The sequence below is a fragment of the Pristiophorus japonicus genome, chromosome 12 (assembly GCF_044704955.1).
Source record: "Pristiophorus japonicus isolate sPriJap1 chromosome 12, sPriJap1.hap1, whole genome shotgun sequence".
NCBI classification, from domain to species: Eukaryota; Metazoa; Chordata; class Chondrichthyes; family Pristiophoridae; genus Pristiophorus; species Pristiophorus japonicus.
This window is the reverse complement of record NC_091988.1, coordinates 174,813,143-174,828,644: the sequence shown is the minus strand read 5'-3', so window position 1 is coordinate 174,828,644 and position 15,502 is coordinate 174,813,143. Positions and strand designations below refer to the sequence as shown.

Genomic DNA, 15,502 nt, shown 5'->3' with positions numbered 1-15,502 from the left:
AAAAAGACACAATAGCAAATAGATATGTATGACTTGATTACTTGCAGGTGAGTACCCATTTAAAAGCAGCTTCCAACATCTGTTATGAAACCAATCTTGCTAGATTTTACTCAGCGTTTTCATGATCGGCTTATGTTTTCGCACATTTAAATTGTATCATGGTCCTAATGACACACAAGGCCACCAGTTTTCATGTATTCATGAGGCTCCCAAGCACCTCCTACGCATAAAAGAACTGTGGTTAAAATGGCAGGCAGGAATCAAGTGGGAAAGGAACAGTAATTCTCCCAATACAATTTTAACTCTGTTGCCACCTCAATTCCACCAGGTGGGGTGAGCTTAAAACACCCCTAATGTTTTAAACTTTTTTTTACTTGACAGTAGCATGTGAGTTGGAGCATTGGGCTGAGTACTGTTTTGAGAGTGATTTATAGACAGAAACTAGGTAATTTTTTTAAAAACACGTTCCCCATTAAGATATTTGCAAATTTAAGGAAAAGACGAGAAGATTCATCAGAGTAACAATATTATTTATTTAAATCTTAACAAATTCTGTTAACTGTGCTTGTAAAACATTTTCAGTAAAATCAAAAATTAAAATGAGGACATATTCTTTAATTTCCATATATTTGTTGAATTATTTTTCATCTTGTAGGTAAGCCTTGGTATATTTAAAGCCCTTTATTTATTGGTTACCTGTGCTCAAGAAGAAAATTTTGCAAATGTAAACCACCATTAGATGTAACAGACAGCTGACATATTTGTATCAGTAGTTTCCTTATACAAGTTATAATCCAGTTTAATTAGGATGTGCAGTGCATTAAACTGTCAATCATTCAGAAAAATGAAGGGGTGGAATTTAACTTGTCTTACACATTTGCTCTAGAGTCAGATTGGCAATGTAACCCACAAGGACATCTTAGTTTCCTGTCAACAAGAACTTGCACTTACCTGGCTGTCATCTCATGAAAGCATTTTATACAACATTCAGATAATATATTATATTGGCTTAGAAATATTGGAGGTTCATTGTTTTGTCACCACCATTTAATTCAGAATTCACATTTGTAAGTTTATAGACACAAAATGAGATGTAAAATAATGTAAAATATCATTTACACTGCTCTTGTCTAAGATTTTGGGACAAAATGATTTTTGACAACTAGAACTGTAATCATAGCAGCAACATTGGTGTTTTTAAAAGGCAGGACTGCACTCTTTACGTTTTTAAACATTCTCTTTTGTGCCTTCTTTGAAGTAATATGAATGGTTGGTTATGTTCTAATATAAAGATAAAATAATATCCCTTTCACCAGAAACAGTTGCTTTTTCATGTAAATGAGCTCAAACAAATCTGTTCTGAAATTATTGTTATGGTGCAATGTACTTGTGCAGTTGGTACCTGACTCACTTAAGGTTTATGCACTGTCCCTTTGGGTTTATTTACTAATGCTTGCAAATAATGCTTGCAGAAACACAGACTAAAATCAGTATTATTTAAGCCATCACTAGAGTCTTGCACAGGTTAATCTGAAGCTGTTAATATCCAGTCCTTTAGTGCTTCTTTCATTTTATTAGGCAACAGGAAATCAGTTGTAAAATAAACCTGAGTTTAATTTTTTCTCTTGGTGATGACCCTGTACCTTCAGTAGACAATTTGATGCCTGTGTACAAAAATGTAACTTTTTTCTGTAATGTATAGTTAAATATCTAGGATTCTGGAGATGTGCTGGATGACCTCTGAAGCAATGACTTGTATATAGAAGAGTTCAGGAACCTTGGATAGGAGTCTCTGTGCATTAAGGTATAAATCTGAAGCTGTGCATCCTCAAATGTCTGAGTTGATGGTTCAGCCATCTTTTTGTTGATGACTTCACGAACCCGTGAATCAAGGCTAACCTGGATGTAAAATAAAAGAATTTATGTATATATTAACATGATATACACAATGTCTATTTAATTTCATATTTACAGTAAGTTTTTTTCAATACAGTATTTTCATTACCTACATTAACTGCAATGATTTAAATACATTTTCACCTCCCCTCCCAAACTCATCTTCTGTGAATCACTTTCATTTTTATCTTCTGTTAGTCTGATGAAAGAGATTGATTTATAAATAAGATCAGTCTTCAGTGCAGCTTCTTTCACAACTTGCCACAATGGGTTACTAGTCTAGTACCATAGCCACTATACGATGATGCCATCAACTGCAAAGGGCCTACACTCTGGGAGTAGATAGCTCTATTATAAATTCTGCAATGTTTTATAATGCTTTATTCACCTCAGTTACCTGTATTCCAGAATATATCTACTCATGAGAACATAAGAAATAGGAGCAGGAGTAGGCCATTTGGCCCGTCGAACCAGCTCCGTCATTCAATAAGATCATGGCTGATCTTCTACCTCAACTCCACTTTCCCACCCTATCCCCATATCCCTTGATTCCTAGTATCCAAAATACTACTGATCTCTGTTTTGAATATACTCAATTACTGAGTCTCCACAGTCTTCTGGGGTAGAGAATTCCAAAGATTCACAACTCTTTTGAGTGAAGAAATTTCTCCTCATTTCTGTCCTAAATGGCCGACCCCTTATTCTGAAGCTGATACCTGGTTCTAAACTCTCCAGCCAGGAGAAACATCCTCCCAGCACCTACCTTGTCAAGCCCACAAATATGGAAATATAGAACATTGTAATAAAACAAACAAAACAAAATGATATGCTTTGATGTTATGTGAAAGGTTTATTTTTGAGTTAATGTTCAACACAAGCAAACTTCCCAATGTGCTAATTTTGTAAAGGTATGCATCATTTTTGTTTGGCCTCTTGTTTTCTTCTGTAGACGCACAGGCTAGAATTTTCTGGGGTGTCAGCAGGCAGGATCGGTGGGTGGCGGGTTGGGTGGGAAAGTGTTTTTTTTAAACAGTGGGTCGGGAACCCGCCCAACGTGCCTTTCCCAATGTCGGGTCTGTCAGTGCTGAGCAGACTAGACAGGCAGCGGCGGGCGACCCAATTAAACCCATTATAATGTCCTTAACAAACCTTCAACAGGCTTTTTTTAAAAACTTATTTTTTAACTTTAACTTCATGGCCATGGAAACCATGCTGTTCGGGGACCATGTCCGTCAACCTGAGGTGGGAGTTCAGTGGCCATTGCTCCAGCTGATTACTTGACAGCTTCAAATGTACAGTAAAAGCTCCCACCCGACATCATCATTTTCCTCAGCCACAAGTTCCTCAGTCCATTTCCAATACAGATTCTGCAGGCTTTCTACTTTCCACTCTCCTCTCATTGGAAGAAGTCTATCCCCATTCACAGAATGCTTCTGTCATCGCTACTTCACCTGCCATCTAGTCCATCAACATGGGTGCCCTTTATACTGTCTCACTTTGGTCCTCAGAATCTGACCACAATCAGCCTCAGTATCAGCAGCACCAGGAACACCAGCAGCACCAACAACAACCTCTCCGCAATCACCTGATGCTCCACCATACTGCTTCCGCTAATTGGGCCGAGCAATGCACTAGGCGTACTTAGCAAGCCCTATCAATGGAAATTCATTTTAGACAGCGGTATGGAGCCAGCAGTGGATCCGCGGCCTGCCACTGATCTCACCCGCATCAGACTCGCTGATGTGAGCAAAATCCCAGTCCAAATTACTAGTGACGACCTTAACCATCTTTCACAGCTGGTGGTAGTTCTTTTTTGTAATACACTGTAAATTGCTAGTTAACAATGGAATAAAACTATTTTATCATGTAAATGATTGAATTAGATCAGTTAACTGCAGTAATGATTTTCTGCCACTAGAGAACAATGGTGCACTTCTAAAACTTTATGCAAAGTAAGCCTGCACTGTTTCCTGCTTGAAAATCAATACTGCATTGCAAGAGCTTTGTTACTATGAACCTAGATTTTCCAATTGACATTATTTTAACACCAGCATTACTACTGAAATAAAACAGCACAGTGTGTGCACCACTGACTTTGTGCCCCCTTTGTATCTATATGATTCTCCTTGTATTTGTAGGTTTAAATGATAAACGTATAAAAGGCCTACTGAAAGAATTGGAAAATGCTTTGGTTTAAGGAGCTTCTCGCAGATGTATTTAACATTTTATTGACTTGCATGATCCCTTCCCTAACCTTCTTGTCCCACTACTTGTATAGATACCTTTTTACCTGCTTGAAAGCTTCAGAATTCACATGTTTTCTCCAGCTCTAGGATAGCTACTATGATGGTGTCAAAGGAACTCCAAAGAGTGCATCTATATTATAACTGATTTATACTTGATTTAGAGTGTACCATTTCCTTAATTCTAATTGCCATTACGCTATCAGAAATGGAGGTTGCTATAATTTCATATTATGTATTTAATCCTGAGGTCGATAAATCATTGGTGTCGTATTTGACCTAGAGATGAGCTTTTGACCACATATACGAGCCATCACTAAGCCTGCCTACTTCCACCTCCAGAACATTGCTTGACCGACCCTGCCTCAGCTCATTTGCTAAAACCCTCATCCATTCTTTTACCTCTAGACTTGACTATTCCAATGTACTACTGGCCAGCCTCTCATCTTCCACCATTTTGAACTCATCCAAAACTCTGCTGACTATATCCGAATTCACACCAAGTCCTGTTCACTTATCACCCCTGTAACTGCTTCCCAGTTGAGCAACGCCTACATTTTAAAATTCTCATCCATGTTTTCAAATCCCTCTATGTCCTCACCCATCCCTTTCTCGAACATTCTTCAGCCCTACAACCAACCCGAGATCTCTGCGCTCCTCCATTCTGGTCGCATGCACATCCCTGATTTTAATTGCTCCACCATTGATGGCCGTGCCTAAAGCTGCATAGGCCCTAAGCTCTGGAATTCTATCCCTAAACCTCTCCGCCTCTCTTTCCTTCTTTAAGATTCTCCTTAAAACCTACCTCTCCGATCAAGCTTTTGGTCATACGCCTTAATATCATTTTATGTGGCTCAGAGCTTAATTTTGTTTGATAACGCTCCTGTGATGTACCTTGGGGTGTTTTATTACGTTAAATGCACTGTAGAAAAGCAAGTTTTTGTTCTTGTTGAAAGTAATGTGAGATTTCAATAATACTGGCACTACACCCTTAATGTGAATCACCGGTAGTATCACCTCTATGCATTTGGAGCATGAAATCAAGCATTATGGGAACACGTGCATGCATAGTGCTGGATAAGAGATTTAGAGAAAGGAAATATAGCGTCTGGATAGTCAAACAATGTGCATCTAACACAAATTATGGCCACAAATTCTAAGCGTGAAATTGATACCGCCCAAGTTAGGGATGGTAACAGCTGCGAGGCTGGACTTCCAGCACCAGGTGCAGAAGTCCTGCCCCGCCGGCTAAATTGGGCTTACTGACCCGAGAGGATTTGTAGCACAAAATCTCACACTCCATTTCCTCTTGGGGACGGGACTGAGGCGCTAAGCAATGCAAATTTTCCAGTGCAATGTGGAGGGGCGCGTAGTGCTGGCGTAAACACAGGGCCCTCCTTTTGTTAAAGGGGAGGGCTCGTTGCGGATTCTGCATTGGGGAGAAGGGGCCACAGCTAGACTACCAGGGAGTGGCGTGCCTGGCAGCAGCCCGGCACAGAAGCAGAGTGCTGGACTGCAACATCGCGTAACGTGTAGTGTCCCTGCACCTTGCTGCTGAATCACACGAGGCATGTATTGCAGACACGGTCACTGCGTGACTTTCCTTTAGTCCCAGGACCAAGAAGTGATGACTCTGCGTGGGACCTCCCTTTAAATACCCTGAGTGCCCAGGTGAGGAGTGTCTCCCACAAGTTCACCCCCTGTGGTCAAGGTGTGCATTTCCAGGACATATATACAGTGTGGTTACATGAAGGTTACAGTTACATGAAGGTTACAGTTACATGAAGGTTACAGTTGTATGAAGGTTGCATACATGACATCACCTCCGCCCTCACGTCTTTTTGTGTCAAAGGTTAAGTCTTTCAGGTGGTCGACGCTCTCTCGTGGAACGCCGCAGTTGGGGCTCCGGTGGCTGAGCCTTGGCATGCATCTCTGTCACCTGAGGTGATTCCGGCCTGTCCGGGCTGGCCGCAGGGACTGTGCATGTTGGTGAATGTCCTTGTTGCTCGTCCACTGGCAGTGGTGTAGGTAACATGTCATGCTCTTCCTCAGGTTCCGCAGTGTCTATGCTGAACCTTTTCTTTAATTGGTCCAAGTGTTTTCGGCATATCTGCCCATTGTTGAGTCTGACCACTATGACCCTATTCCCCTCTTTGCCAATTATGGTGCCCTCAAGCCATTTGGGTCCCAAAGCATGGATAAGAACAAATACTGGGTCATCAATTTCTATACACCTCCCCCTTGCGTTTCGATCATGGCACTCGGCTTAGGACTGGCACTTGCCCTCAACAATGTCTGCCAGGGCTGGATGAATGAGGGACAGCCGCGTTTTAAGCGTGCGTTTCATGAGTAGTTCCACTGGTGGGATTCCCGTAACGAATGCGGACGGGACCTGTAGGCCAGCAGGAGACGCGATAGGCGGTGCTGAAGGGAGGGTCCTTGGATACGGAGCATGCCCTGTTTTATGACGTGGACCACACGCTCCTTCTGGCCATTGGAAGCCGGCTTGAATGGCACTGTCCGGATGTGTTTGATGCCATTACCCGACATAAACTCCTGGAATTCATGGCTGGTGAAGCACGGGCCATTGTCACTGACCAGAATGTCCAGCAAGCCATGGGTCGCGAAAACCGTGCGCAGACTTTCCACTGTGATGGATGTCGTGCTTGAGTTTAATATGATGCACTCGATCCATTTCGAGTATGCATCGACAACGATTAGGAACATTTTTCTCAGGAATGGGCCCGCGTAATTTACGTGAACGCGTGATCATGGCCTGGTGGGCCAGGGCCATGGACTGAGGGGGGCCTCCCTGGGGGCATTGCCCAGCTGGGCACACGTCGTGCACCTGCGAACCCAGTGTTCCAGGTCTGAGTCAATTCCCGGTCACTATACATGTGACCGGGCAATGGCCTTCATTAGCATGATGCCAGGGTGCTCGCTGTGGAGTTCCCTGATGAATGCTTCCCTTCCTTTCTGGGGCATGACTACCCGGCTGCCCCATAGCAGGCAGTCGGCTTGGATAGAGAGCTCATCCATCCGTCTGTGAAACGGTCTGACCTCCCCGGGGCATGCCCCGTGTGCGGGCGCCCAATCCCCAGTCAGAACACATTTCTTTATCATGGACAGGAGGGGGTCTCTGTTGGTCAAGATTTTGATCTGGCGGGCTGTGATGCGGGAGCCTGTGGTGTCAAAAGCCTCAACGGCCATGACCATCTCAACGATTTGCTCCAACGCCCCCTCAGTGGTGGCCAGTGGGAGCCTGCTGAGCGCATCAGCGCAATTCTTGGTGCCTGGCCGGTGCCGTATGGTGTAGTCATACGCAGCCAGCGTGAGAGCCCATCGCATTGGCATTGACAGCCTTGCTGTCGGACAACAGGGATGTTAACGGCTTGTTGTCTGTTACTAGCTCGAACCGCCTACCGAAAAGGTACTGGTGCATCTTTTTCACACCGTAAACACAAGCGAGTGCTTCCTTTTTGACCATACCGTATCCACGCTCTGCCTGGGAGAGCGACCTGGAGGCATAAGCCACCGGTTGGAGTCGGCCATCATCATTACTCTGCTGCAACACGCACCCAACCCCCATAGGATGATGCATCACATGTTAAAACCAGTTTTTTTACAGGGGTCGTACAAGGTCAATAGCTTGTTAGAACAAAGGAGGTTCCGCGCTCTATTGAAAGCCCGTTCTTGACCGTCCCCCCAAAACCATTCACAACCTTTACGCAAGAGCACGTGTAACGGCTCCAACAATGTGCTTAAGTTCGACAGAAAGTTCCCAAAATAGTTCAAAAGTCCCAGGAATGATCGCAACTCCGATGTGTTGCTGGGCCTGGGCGCCCGGCAGATCGCCTCCGTTTTAGCTTCTGTGGGCCGAATCCCGTCTGCGGCAACTCTCCTGCTCAAAAACTCAACCTCTGGGGCCAAAAACACACACTCGGGCTATTTCAACTGCAAGCCTATCCGGTCCAGTCGGCGTAGCACCTCCCCCAGGTTTTGGAGGTGTTCCTCGGTGTCTCGACCCGTTATTAGGATGTCATCTTGGAATACGATCATCCCAGGAATGGATTTAAGCAATCTTTCCATGTTCGTCTGAAAGATAGCGGCTGCCGAACGAATGCCAAATGGACACCTGTTGTAGATAAATGTGCGTCGTGATGGTGGTCAGAAGCTTGGATTCTTCAGCCAGTTCCTGAGTCATGTAGGCCGAAGTGAGGTCCAACGTGGTGAACAGTTTGCCACCTGCCAGCGGCAAAGAGGTCCTCCGCTCTCGGAAGTGGGTATTAGTCCTGCAGTGTCACTTGGTTGATGGTGGCCTTGTAGTCGCCACAAATCCTGACCGAGCCATCCATTTTGAGAACAGGAACGATGGGGTTTGCCCAGTCACTGAATTGAACTGCCGAGATTATGCCCTCTCTGAGCAGCCTGTCCAATTCACTTTCAATTTTCTCACGCATCACATACGGCACCGCTCTGGCTTTGTGGTGCACTGGTCTGGCATCCGGGATGATGCGTATTACTACTTTGGTGCCCTTGAAAGTCCCGACACCTAGTTGAAACAGTGCCCCAAATTTCGGTAGGACCTGTGAGCATGAGCTCCACAGATGAAATGGCGTGCACATCCCCCCATTTCCAGTTCATCTCGGCTAGCCAGCATCCTCCCCAAAAGTGCAGGGCCGTTTCCCGGGACAATCCAGAGTGGCAGCTGGTTCTCTGACCCATTATGTGTTACCACCAAGTTTGTCCTGCCTAGCACTGGGATGATCTCTTTGGTGTACGTCCGTAGCTACGTGCCAATGTGTTCAGTTTTGGCCTGCTAGCTCTGTGTGGCCATAGTCTCTCAAATTGTTGGGCGCTCATAAGGGACTGGCTGGCTCCTGTGTCCAACTCCATGCGCACCAGGATGCCATTCAATAAAACTTTCATCATCATGGGTGGCGTTTTGGTATATGAGCTGTGAACGTCAGCCACATGAACCCGCTGAACTTCAGCATCCATGGCTTTGCCCCAAGCATCATCCTGCATTGCAGACCCCTCACCTGGTTCCTCTATCTCGTAGATTAGCCTTGCTACAGTCTTCCTGCACATTCTGGCCAAGTGTCCACTGATGTTGCAATTCCTACAGATAAATTGCTGGAACCTGCAGCTTTTCGCAGTATGTCTACCCCCACACCTCCAGCATGAGTTGAGGTTGTTGTTAACAAAAGGACTGTTACCAGGCATTCCTCTCTGATTGTCCCTTTGGTTGTTTCTAAGCGCTCTGATGGTGGGTGTCAATGGTCCCATCACGGGACGCATTGTTCCTCGAGATGGCGTGAATTGCCGATCTCCTTTCCATTGTCCCTGTTGCGGGCCCACCCTACCGTCTGTTGCTGCCTGGCCGGTTTCAAAATGCCCTTGCCTGCCTGCAGGGCCCTGAGCCGCGTTCACAATGTTAACTCCTTGGTCCATCGCCACGTTGGAACCAGAGCTGTGCGCGTAAATTTGCTTGGTCTCCTCTTCCCCTGCCATGAAGGTCTGAGCTATCAACGCCGCCCCTTCTAAAGTCAAGTCCTTGGTCTCTATGAGTTTCCTGAAAATCCCGGCATGTCTAATGCCCTCAATGAAGAAGTCCCTTAACCTCTCCCCCTTGCAGGCGTCTGTGAACTTAGAGGCTGGCCAAGCGCTGCAGGTCTGCAACGAAGTCCGAGATGTATTGTCCCTCCCGACGCCGGTGTGTGGAACCGATACCGGGCCATGTGTATGCTACTCACCAGTTTGAGATGCTCACTGATCAGCTGGCTGAGCTCTTCGAAGGACTTGTCCGCCGGCTTCTCGGGTGCGAGCAGGTCATTCATCAGCGCATACGTCATAGGTCCGCAGCTGGTCAGTAGATGCGCCCTCCGCTTGTCAGCCGCTGCTGCTCCCAGCCAGTCCTTCGTGACGAAACTCTGCTGGAGTCTCTCAACGAAGTCGTCCCAGTCCTCACCTACACAGTAACATTCCTCTGTGCTACTGGTGGCCATCCTCGTGGTTCGGTGATTCCCGTTTCTCGTCGCCAAATGTGGTGTCCCTGCACCTTGCTACTGAATCACACGAGGCATGTATTGCAGACACGGTCACTGCGTGACCTTCCTTTAGTCCCAGGACCAAGAAGTGATGACTCTGCGTGGGACCTCCCTTTAAATACCTGAGTGCCCAGGTGAGGAGTGTCTCCCACAAGTTCACCCCTTGTGGTCAAGGTGTGCATTTCCAGGATATATATAGTGTACAGTGTGGTTGCATGAAGGTTACAGTTACATGAAGGTTACAGTTGTATGAAGGTTGCATACATGACAGAACGGACCCCACAATATGAAGCTGAGAAGGCCGTGACTAGTAAGTTGGCCATTTAAAAATATGTCAGCGCGCATCACCCTTTTAATTTTCGGCCCGCAAGTGGCCTAAAGCTTGCTATGCACCCGTGAAGCTTGGCAGCCTCATGGGCTCTACCGATATTTCGTTCTGGGGTGAAAACGGGTCGCTGGCCACGGTGATGATGGTGGTGAAGCCCAGGGCTCTTCCGGTTAGCGCCTCTGCAAAACTCCCGTAGAATTTCGCGTGAGTCGGTGGCGATGCCATGCCTGGGCGCAAAATCATTTGTGCCCCGTTAGCCCCCCACCCCGGAGACACGAACGATCCAAATTTTTCCCCTTATGACTCCACAAATTATAACCGCAAAATTCAGCTCTGTAGTGTCCATTGTTTGGGTGCTACGAGTGCTGTTTAGGTTCTATAATGGCATCCACGGCGCAAGCCAACACTTCTGGTGCGAGCCACACTGGACACCATCTTGGTGAGGGTATTAGCACCCGCGGGGGGGGGTGCATCCCCCAGAAGTATGCCGAGTAGGCTAGTTCCTGGTTGATTTCCACTGGCTGTTGCTGCAATTATAGAAATGTTTGGTGGTTTCTAGAGTTCTTTAAAGTTGCTAAAGTCTATAGGGAGTGGTGTGGCATGTGCTGACGGACTTTGTCCTGACATCAATTATTCTGCACAAACGACTTGCTCCCAGACATGGGTACAGTATTAGGCATTCCCCTTGGACTACAGCAAGGCAAGGAGAATGAGCAGAGGCGACACAAAGCAGGACAAGCTGTTGGCAGAAGGAGGAAGAGGAGGAGCCTGCATTGCCATTCAATAAGATTATGGCTGATCTTCGACCTCAATTCCACTTTCCCGCCCGATCTCCATAACCCTTGATTCCCCCAGAATCCAAAAATCTATCTCAGCCTTGAGTATACTCAACAACTCGACTTCCACAGTCCTTTGGAGTAGAGAATTTTAGGATAAAGATTCACAACCCTCTTGAGTGAAGAAATTCCTCCTCATCTTAGTCTTAAATGGCCGACCCATTATCCTGAGACTATGCGCCCTAAGTTCTCCACTCTCCAGCCAGGAGAAACAACCTCACACCATCTACCCTGTCAATCTCCCCCCAGAATATTGTATGTTTCAATGAGATACCTCTCATTCTTCTAAACTCCAGAGTATAGGTCCGACCTACTCAATCTCTCCTCATAGGATAACCCTCGCATCCCAGGGATCAATCTAGTGAATCTTTGTTGCACCGCCTCTAAGGCATGTATGTCCTATCTCAGATAAGGAGACCAAAACTGCACAGTACTCCAGGTGTGGTCTCACCAAAGCCCTGTACAATGTAATAAGACTTCCTTACTCTTATACTCCAACCCCCTTCCTAATTGCTTACTGTACCTGCATGCTAACTTTGTGTTTCCTGTACTAGGACACCTAACTCTGAACACCAACCTTTAATAGTTTCTCACTATTTAAAAAATATTCTGTTTTCCTGTTCTTCCAACCAAAATGAATAACCTCACATTTCCTCACATTCTACTCCATCTGCCATCTTGTAGCCCACTCACTTAACATGTCTTTATCCCTTTGCAGGCTCTTTATGTCCTCCTCACAGCTTGCTTTCTGACCTAGCCTTGGTATCGTCAGAAAACTTGGATACATTGTACTCGGTCCCTCATCTAAGTCATTAATATAGAATGTAAATAGCTGAGGCCGAAACACTAATCCTTGCGGCACCCGACTAGTTACAGCCTGTCAACCTGAAAATGACCCGTTTATCCCTACTCTGTTTTCTGTCCATTAACCATTCCTCTATCCAAAAATACCCCCAACCCCATGAGCACTTGTCTTGTGTAGCAACCTTTTATGCCTTTTGGAAATCCCACTATACTACATCCACTGGTTCCCCTTTATCTACCCTGCTAATTAAAACCTCAAAAAACTGTAATATTTGTTAAACACGATTTCCCTTTTATAAAACCATGCTGATCCTGCTTAATCGTATTATGATTTTCTAAGTGCCCCGTTACCAATTCCTTAAGACTGTATTTTAGCATTTTCCAGATGACTGATGTCAGGCTAACTGACCGTGGCCATGAACTTTTATGTGTTGGTCTCCTCCCAGTTTGCCATCCACTGGTGCAGAAGGGAGGTAACTGAGGCTCTCTATTCCGAAACAGCTGAATACATTTCATTCTGTTCCATCAACGTCCAGCTGGCGTGCGACCATATGCAGGTCAATGCTCGGTATCCTGCAATAGTCATGATGCCTTCATTCTGTGGCAATCCGCTGTGCCATCAGCATTTGAGCCACCACAACGAATCAGAGAGTGGCTAATGGGTGACGAAGACCATTCTTTAATGACATGGCTCATGGCTCCGGTGCGCAACCACACCCACGTGGCCAGCATGCATACAACAATAGCCATGCCTCCACACGAAATGTGATAGAGAGATCTCTGGCATGCTGAAACAACGCTTCCACTGCCTGGACCACTCTGGAGGAGCCCTATAATACATGGCAGAGCATGTGTCATGACTCGTGATGAATCTGCTGCATGCTGCACAACCTCGCCATCATGAGGGCACAGCCCCTGCCACCAACTTTACAACGAGTTGAGGAGGAAGAGAAAGGGAGCAGGCAACCAAGACAGCACCTTTCTGGTCGGGCTGTCCGTGAGCGACTCATCTGACTGGGATACCAGTAAATAAAACCACAATTCCTCATTTACCAGGTGTAACAGTCCCACACCTTACCTTCCCTCTGTTACTGACCATCACAGTATACGCTTGGTCACAATGCAAAAGTAAAAGCCAACACAAAATAAACATTCCAAACCAAATTTATAAACCAAACCAGGCCATATTGCATACACATGTCAACTATTAACAGTTATACATTCCCTTAGTGTCTTTCTTCCATGTACCTTTGCCTGTCCTAGTGCTCTTATGCAGTGCTACCCCAGTGGCTGGTGGAATGCTGCCGACTTGGGAAGACTGCAGATGGTGTGGGAGGTCACCTTGAGCAGTTCTGGGCCTAGACGGCCTGGCTTCAGACTGCACCATCTCGGCGTGGACAGCTACAGGCTGGCTGACAGGCAACAGCAAGGGCACTGGTGGAGTGGCAGGGGTGGGAGGATGAATGCTATCTTGAGAGAGGACAGCAGGTTTGTGCTCCAGAGCCACTGCCACTCCCCCGGTGCGACGGATCAGCAACCCTAGTAATCTGCTGGAGGACAGATTGCTGTGACATTTTGCAAGCCCCTTTGAATACTGGTATCCTCAGCCATGATGGCAGCCATCTGAGTTTGCATGTCAGCAAGCTGAGTCTCCATGAGAGCAGTCTGATCTTGTATGTCAAAAGTCTGAATTTCCGTGCAGCACCCACACATTGCGTGGCTTCTGCTTATGCTGCAATGGAAGCTGAGACATCGGCCATCAGACACTGCATCATGATTGGGTGTGTTAATGGAGTTGGCCATCACACTGGAAAGGTTGGGCTTTAAGCTCTGCGCAAAGCACAGTGCCAAGTTGGTGCTGTACTCCTCCATGCTCCTTAACATTGCATGCAAGAATTCTGGCAGGGCTGCCAATGCACCAAGCATTTCACTGTGCATACCTACCAGCCTTCTTCTGTAGTCCATCCCATCAAAGTGTTCATAAGTCCTCTGGAGCAGAACACGTGTGTGAGCTCACTCTCTGGGGAGCTGGCACCTGCGCTACCCTTTCCCCCTGCCCTGGATAAAGGCCCCTGTTGTCCGGTGTCTCACCACGAGCAGATCCCGCCTCTCAGCAATCCACTAAATTATGCACAGTATCAGTATCTGCTAGTGGCTGTGAGTGTGAAATTGAGTGACGATGTTTCTTCTTCATCATTGTCTTCCTGCTCTTCCACCTGTTGTTCATTCACCACTGCCCAGGCAGGTTGCCATTTTTGGGTATCTGAAAGGATAAAGGCACAAGGGTAGGGTTGTGCTGAGGGGAGGGGGGAAAGTAAGAGGTGCATGCTTACACCATCTGCAGCTTGTAAATCAGAAGAGATTGTGGGATGAGGGATAAGTGGGATGTGAGAAGGAGAATTAGGTATGAGGTTACCATCATCTTCGATGATTTCAGCCTCACTGTTGGCCATGGCCACAGTGATGGCCATTCCAATGATGATGACCACCAGCTCCTCCATCAGGATAAGGACATGCAGCTGTGCCTGTTAGCTCCTGCTGCCTCCGGTTATGCGCCAACCTGTCCTGCAAGAGAGTGTCAGTGAGTGTGGTGCAATCTGTTTGGGTGATGTGCCTGTCATGGTTAAATAGCTGGCAGTGTGTGCCAGCTGTGAGTTGTGGGTATGAGGCTTGCAGTAGTGGTAAGTGAGGGTGAGGTGAAGCTATGAATAAGAGATATGAGTCGAGACTGACAGATATTGTTGGCAGGTGAATGATGGGGGTATGGTGCATTGAGCAGTGTGTGAGACTAGTGGTGCAGTTGGTAGGATGTGGTATTTGAAGATGAATTCATTGACCTTGACCACTTTTGTAAGCGCATTTAACTTCTTCCTGCACTGCATCCAGGTCCTCGAGCACTCCTCGCATTGACTGCCATGGCTGTCTTCGCAGAGTTTGTCTGGCGGGCCTCCTGGGGATAAGAAAACCTCTCTCCTCCAAAACTTCCAGTGCAGCATGAGAGTACCTTGGGGCATGCTCTCTCCCCTCTGTTGTGCCATAATTCACTCTTCTTCATGCTCAGACTCTTCCACAAACAAATCCAGCACCTCCTGCAGTCATAATGTGCCTCCCCTTTAAGAGATGTAGGCTGGCTTTAAGTGGTGCTAGGTTTGCACAATCTTGGACCCCCTGCTGAGGCATGCAGCACCTCAACAGTGCAGTTAGTGCTGGCTGCATGCAGCAATCATTCAATTAGCAGGCAGCACAAAAGGTTAGTATGCAGGTTCAGCAAGTGATCAGGAAGGCCAATGCTATCTTGGCCTTTATTGCAAGGGGATGGAGTATAAAAGCAGGGAAGTCTTGCTA

General features: G+C 46.5%; 1 protein-coding gene across 1 annotated transcript in view; it reads right to left on the bottom strand.

Moving 5' to 3' along the window:
* Positions 1-568: 568 nt before the first annotated feature.
* LOC139277062 (regulator of G-protein signaling 20-like) overlaps positions 569-15,502 on the bottom strand; it is a 189,674-nt gene continuing 174,740 nt past the window's right edge. The window contains exon 5 of the mRNA XM_070895075.1: positions 569-1,899. Coding sequence (XP_070751176.1) covers positions 1,711-1,899 — 189 coding nt within the window. The 3' untranslated portion in view covers positions 569-1,710. The remainder of the gene's footprint in view (positions 1,900-15,502) is intronic.